Here is a 6,617-nt window from a genome sequence, read left to right on the forward strand (position 1 = left end):
ATGCTTTAGAAAATTTACGCTAGAAATATCTCCCCTTAAGTCTTCTGTTATGTTGCATAATAATTCTCATAGATGCACTACTTACTGGGCTTCATGTTGTTTGTTGCATTTTGAAGTGCCGAGCTGTTGCCACTTCTAACGAACTTGTTGCAGGTGCTTCTGGGACTTCACTTCTGCAGACCATGTTTGGTACTGTGACAAGTTCTTCTGAAAACACTGGGACCTCATCAGTGACAAATGCAGGTAAATGGTTGGAACTTGGAGCACAGTGCTTGGTGGCATGTTGTCGTTTCTAACTGCAAAATTCGTTTCAGGTGCTCCAACTTCCATAGGTCAGCCCTGTCCTTGGTGCTCATCGGTTGCAAATTCAGGTGAAGTTTTTAAAATCTTTCAACCCTAGAATGGTTCAGTGAACACCAAATGAACCAATCAAGGGGCTATGAGCATTGTGTATAACTCTTCACAGGTGCTGAGCATTGTTTATAAGTTATAACTCTTCACAGGTGCTGCGGTCTCACAGCCTATTAAAATCCCTTGGATCACATCTGCCACAAATGCAGGTAAATTAACTGAATATGTTTTCATGCCATATAGGAACTCCATCTGCACATATTGATACCTGAAATTCTTAGTTGTCACTTGTCAGAGAAACTCCATCACCGATAATAATATTCAACCTGCTGTGTTTTATAACCACCATATTGATATTCTGCTGTCCTCGCACCTCTTGGTTTCTGTGGCAAACTATTTTCCGAAAGTGTGGAGTTTTCTTACTCTTGCATTTATCAGCTGTTTTATTACTTCTACTTGTGTATTTCCATAATAGTTGCACGATTGTACTTGCATCTGGGAGCTGATAAGCATTATGTATCACAAATCGAATCATGCAAGTGCTCATTTTTATAGTATAGATCTAGCTAATGTTCCACGTCTCATAAAAAAACATAGTTGAGTTTAGCCTCTTGATTTTTGATCTAAAAGGCCCTTCCGACACATTTTGAAATGTCGAGTGTTAAGAGAACATTATGTGTAAAAATATTGATAATACTTACTCTGTTGACATTGATGCTTGGGCAGCCCCTATCAAGTGTTTGAGACAAGATGGTTGGTGTACCAACAGTGCTACTCAAGGTTCTGCTGGAAGAGGAAAGAATTCAGGAGAAGATTTGATGACTTTTGAGGAAGATGGTCCTGATAGGAAAAGGCAACGGACAAAACTGGTAGTGCTTGGTATAAATGGCCATTTTTTTCACTCTATAGTTTCCTGCCAGAATATCCATCTAGGTTGCACTTTCACCAGTTCTTTTACTGAAGAATGTACTGGTCCCTGATTTCTTTCTTGCCAAGTACTTGAGCACTCACCAATAGGTTTTACCTTCTCCATTTCACGAATAATATCAGCACCTTTCAAGCTGGGTACTGCATTTTTTTCTGGCAAAAGTGCAGCTGGCTATTTGGACACTATTAACTTGCTGTGAGTACTTGTTGGAGTGCAGGAGTTGGTGACTGAAGTGGAAGCTAGATCTTGCAGCGCCAACTTGACGGCTTACTGAGCGGGCACTCCATGGAGTCGATTTGCTGCCAGATTGTGTTGGAGCATCGAGCTGTATTATGTTATCGACTTGATGAGACTTGCAAGTCTCCTAGCTAGAATTACTTTTAGTAGCGTTATGTTATCACCTGTGACATTGCAAGTTTGCAACTGTGTTTCCAAGTGCTCGCTGTCCTGTGTTACGTTTAAGTGGATCGTGAATCAGACCTAAATCAGATAATGCTGCAGTGTTATGTTATCATCGACCATGTCAGCTCTTTCGTGTTTCATTTGGAGATCTGATAGACATACATTAAAAACAAATGTTTTCCTGATGAACGTTTGATAGACCATGTTGTTAACTCATTCTGTTTTAACATTATTTTCTGAGGTACAGTCTGTTTTGATGTGGGTGTGGATGATGATGATGAGTTTCAAAAGTAAAGTACAGTTATCCCTGTATTGTTCGGAGGGGAGCCAAGAATGCTTGTTTTCTACTCCCTCCGTCCTGAAACATAAGAACGTTTCTTAAGCTAACATTGCTCGGAAAATATTCTTATATTATGGAATGGAGGGAGTAATTTTCTATGATTTGTAAGATCTTAGCTTTGCAACCCCAATTTTAGCAGGTGATGATATTTATTGTTTGCTGAACGGGGGGCACATTTTTTTTACGTGGAACGGGCATGTTGATTGCCTGGACTCTGTAGATGCTGGAAGGTCTGATGCTACGTTGATCACGTGACACGCGTGCTCTTTTTTTCTTTCTTTTTTTCTTCTGATGTCCAGGGTTGTATATATACAGACTTAAAGGCAGCAAGCCACGTGCCAAATGCCAATCTTTGCTCCGGCGGTCCATCTGATATCATATCAGCCTGCCTATCACGCTGGCAGCAGACCTGCTCAAACCTCCGGCTCGCGTTATCTTCAGCTCCAACCCAGAGCAAGCGACGGCATCCCAATGCAAAGCACTGGTGGTGAGCCTACAACAACACCTGAGAAGGTTTTGCATTTACGAACTCCTTAATCGTGCACAAGCTGCATCAGTTATCCCCCCTTGATTTAATAAAAAAGAAAAATGAAAACATCGTCTGTCCCTCACATGATCAGGACCAATCGCAACAATAACCGGCACTTATCTTTTACAGTATAAACAACCCAAAGAAGAGCATGCGCATGCTATTATCATTCCGCACAGGTGATGATCAATAGAGAATGGCTAGAGCCTAGAGATGATAGGCACAACTTAACCATGGAACACCGAACAAATGCAGGGAAGTAAAGCAGCAACCAATAGCTGATAAGAATCACAGCTTTGCAATTCAAATGGTCACTGGAACCATCCATCCTGCACCCAAGTCAACTTCCGGTACAAGTTTTCCATCCAAGGAGAGATAAAACTAAAGAGTGGTCACTGGAACCATCCATCATGCGCCTAAGTCACACTTCTGTTACAAGTTTCCGATCCAAGTAGAGATGAAGCTAAGTAACCGACAGTGTTTCCATCACCATCCGATGCACCAAGAAACCGGTAAAGCAATTTTGCGTGAAAATGCCATAAACATGCATGATGATCAATGTAACTCATCAGGATTCGGATCGGACAAGTTTCATGAGGCACAGTATTGGTGGCATCAGTTCTCTTGCTGAGCGTCCTCAGGGGTTGGACTCCTTGCTTCTTTCCGATTAGGAGCTGCATTGTGAGGATCCGCAAAGGCATCCAGATCCAGATACAAGATCGTATCATCATATGCACACATATCAGTGAAATTGGCTTCAAAAGGACGAGCTCCAGGATTCACGTCCGAGTGCAGAAATGTGGAAAGATAAGTATCCATATCTGTATGTAGTACACATATAATAGAGAAAGAAACTCTGTGAGAAGAGCACACAGAGCTCCGTAAGGATCAACAGCAAGATCCATGGTTTTCCCCATGGTTATTGCAGGAGAAGAAAACTGTGGGAGGACCATGCATACCTTCATAAACATTCCTCTCTTGATGACTATTTGTTTCAAAAGAAGTGCTTGCTGTAGGAACTTGCACAACTTCATAAGGAGGCCCATGTGTTGCCGTACCAAACGTTATGTTTGCTGCAGAAGAAGCGGCGGTGGGAGGACCTGTTATAAGAAAATTGCATTCATAAGGAATCCCATCTGTTGCAGGATAAGTCTCTGTTAGAGGACCAAACTAGCACGGTTGTTGCAGGACAAGGAAATATGGGAGGAGCATTCATACCTTCATCATGATTCGCCTGCTGATAAACATTGGTTGCAGGAGCTAGCGAAGATTCATAAGCATTACCATATGCAGTAGCTGCTGCAAGACAAGTCTCTGTTAGAGGACCAAACTAGCACGGTTGTTGCAGGACAAGGAAATGTGGGAGGAGCATTCATACCTTCATCATGATCCCCCTGTTGATAAACATTGGTTGCAGGAGCTAGCCAAGATTCATAGGCATTACCATATGCAGTAGCTGCTGCAGGACAAGTCTGTTAGAGGACCAAAATAGCATGGTTGCTGCAGGAGAAAGAAATGTGGGAGTAGCATACAGCATACATACCTACAACCACTACAACAAGACCCCTCCTATAGCAACGATTTTTTCCGTATCTAAAAGTCCATATATGCGTTGTTAGTGTATTTACCAACGCTTTGGGATGCATAGCCTTATCCAGTGTTGCTAGCGCATAGTGCAACGCTTATAGTGCCGTTGGTAAAGGGGCCGTTGCAAGAGTACAACAGATAAAATAGACTTGTGCAACACTTTTATACGTTGGTGCTTAATGTACAGGAATCAAAATCCCATTGCTTGGCAACAAAGAATTTGCAACGGTTAATTGTTGACACATATGATGTGAATAATATTATTTTTTTATATATAATGTCAGCATCTAAATTAATGCTCCATGAAGAGAAACCATGAAAATATTATTCACGGGAAGAAGAAATCATATACTTAATAAAATTGTTGGATTACAATAGTGATTATTACAGCAGGAACATCATCTAATGTGATGTATAATCTAAATATTTTCTTGATAGCAAACTTAAACTAAAAGCATCCATCACATCCCTACAACTTATCTAAAACTTAACCGAGGAACATCATCCCTACAACTTAACTAAAACTGAAAGCATCCAGCATCATCATCATCATCACGAACAGGAACATCATTATCGTCATTGCAGTATACTTGCCACACACCCATATAATCCTCCATTTATCTTTTGAATCTACAAACAAAAAACAAAATGAACTGTTAACTCCAGAAACTCATCTACACTAGCTGAATACTATGTACTTCCTCTAGTAAATCGCTGTGAAGAAACTCACCTTGTGAGATCAAATATGAAGTAGTATTAGTAAATGTCAAGTTCATCCTCTCCTCTGCTTGCATGCCACATACCTGCACTGGTACACATGCTAATTAGCTCAAGTAAATAGTTCTTTGAAACTGAAAACAAACCATGATAATTTGTGTGTTGTAAATACAATAGAACAACAAGTGTTTTTTGTGATACATAGTGACATCCATTTTACAAATGGCATAGATAATGATGAGCAAATATTTTGTGGGCGACAAACAACTCTGGACCCAGAAAAGGAGGATTGCAAATCAATAGTGTGTATACTGTTATAGGAAAATCTTATTGGGCAAACCAAACTAATTTATATTGAAATTGCTAAAATAGTAACTAATTTATAGTGGAATGGCTAAAAGAGTACCTTAATCTTATAGGGACAACTTGTAGGTGCGTATTTCCTTGCAGTGCATTTCATGAGTACAGGCTCATAGTACTGAAAAATAGTAGTACATCACAGGTCAATCCTTGTATTTAGTTTGTTCTTTCCCTTTCCGTATGGAATTTGCAAAATAAAAACGTCTGTTCCATCCATATTTCATACATATAATAGGCAGAATAGAACTTGTTCCTGACTTTTAATGAGGAATAGTACCCGAAAAAATACATCTATAGAAGCACCGTGTCCTGAACTAATGATAACCACAATACCAATATCCTTGTTAGTTGAAAAAGGTAAACTTCTAATACAAAAATATTTCCCATGATTTTTTAAACAGGATACATGGAGATACCATGTTACCACAAAGGCAGTAAAAAAGATAATACAATTATGCTTTATTTGGTCTGAGAGTGCATACGAATATAGCATATAGTTTGTATTGGCCACTATACTGGGATAACAATACAACAGCTCCCAACTGTAACAGAAGTACCTATATTATTTTTGGGAACTAAGGGAAAGCATCTAACTTACCGCCAAATAGTGGTTGAAATATTCATCATTTGGTACTAAAAACACCTTGTTGATGATATAGTCATACATAATAATCATATCTGACTATCAGAACTTGAAGATCAGCTTTTATTTCAGAAGGGAAAAGACAACAATCTGTAAGTATAAATCAATAAGTAACCATTAAAAAGGAAAATAAATAATTCTGCTCAGTTTCAAAGCCAACATGGTATTACATAAGAAACCATATACATACCGTCATACCCTACCTGCAGTATGCGTACTACAAGCCATGTAGACTAAGTTAAGATGTACAATTGTAAAAGCCATGTATATATAGTTCGTGATATTGAACTTGAATTACAATCGCTTATATGTTGTGTTAAATTAATTGGTGCGCTTTATTGTTGTTTAAAGCATATCAATTTGCATAATATAGAGAGGCTCGATTATTACCCCTGCTGGAAATGTTATTGGACGAAAACGACATCAGAAAGGCAGGAAGGCACATGAATGAATCAGCATTCGTGCGCGTACTTTGCTGAAACTGGGCACCTCCAGAAAGCGATGAATTGCCATCAGTCACCAAAGAGCTAACACCAATGCTTCGGCCAGAGGAATTTGTAGTACTGACTGGAAAGCTACCATTCATGTCCCTGGGAACAAGTCCAAGGTTGGAGCATGGGGCGCCGGACATGGAGGTCAGCAGTGTTGAACTGAACCACCACCTTGAAGATTGTTGCTTAATAGGATAGAACGTCACTGGAATATAGCAAGGATCTTCCGATATTTTTGCTAGAAGCTGCAAAGTGTAATTATCATTAAG

The 6,617-nt window shown here is 39.6% G+C and overlaps 1 protein-coding gene across 9 annotated transcripts; it reads right to left on the reverse strand.

The window, feature by feature from the left end:
• Positions 1-2,808: 2,808 nt before the first annotated feature.
• LOC125529068 lies at positions 2,809-6,578 on the reverse strand. Of its 9 annotated transcripts, XR_007292545.1 has the most exons (9): positions 6,437-6,578; positions 6,248-6,346; positions 5,813-5,947; positions 5,261-5,332; positions 4,868-4,940; positions 3,929-4,767; positions 3,769-3,849; positions 3,510-3,650; positions 2,814-3,371 (listed from the first exon to the last, which is right to left on the reverse strand). XR_007292545.1 is itself a non-coding variant. In XM_048693475.1 (6 exons), exons 1-6 carry the CDS (start codon positions 6,486-6,488, stop codon positions 4,652-4,654), a joined length of 492 nt encoding a protein of 163 aa, XP_048549432.1. In that variant the 5' UTR covers positions 6,489-6,572; the 3' UTR covers positions 4,460-4,651. The 9 variants fall into 9 exon arrangements, 2 of the variants coding, with proteins under 2 accessions (XP_048549432.1, XP_048549431.1); XR_007292547.1 differs by lacking the exon at positions 5,813-5,947 and having other exon boundaries at positions 2,813-3,371; XR_007292546.1 differs by lacking the exon at positions 5,813-5,947 and having other exon boundaries at positions 2,809-3,371; positions 4,868-4,945; positions 6,248-6,564.
• Between the last annotated feature and the right edge of the window lie 39 nt (positions 6,579-6,617).

This window comes from Triticum urartu, unplaced genomic scaffold, assembly GCF_003073215.2.
Source record: "Triticum urartu cultivar G1812 unplaced genomic scaffold, Tu2.1 TuUngrouped_contig_5317, whole genome shotgun sequence".
Taxonomy (NCBI): domain Eukaryota; kingdom Viridiplantae; phylum Streptophyta; class Magnoliopsida; order Poales; family Poaceae; genus Triticum; species Triticum urartu.

What these genes read in the sequence shown, in the direction of transcription:
- LOC125529068 (XM_048693474.1), bottom strand. Translation starts at nt 6,488, where the DNA reads ATGTCCGGCGCCCCATGCTCCAACCTTGGACTTGTTCCCAGGGACATG. An exon ending in ATTTCAACCACTATTTGGCG is followed by an intron (nt 5,333 to 5,812) that starts GTAAGTTAGATG and finishes ACTATTTTTCAG; the next exon opens with TACTATGAGCCTGTACTCAT. An exon ending in GTTGTCCCTATAAGATTAAG is followed by an intron (nt 4,941 to 5,260) that starts GTACTCTTTTAG and finishes GTACCAGTGCAG; the next exon opens with GTATGTGGCATGCAAGCAGA.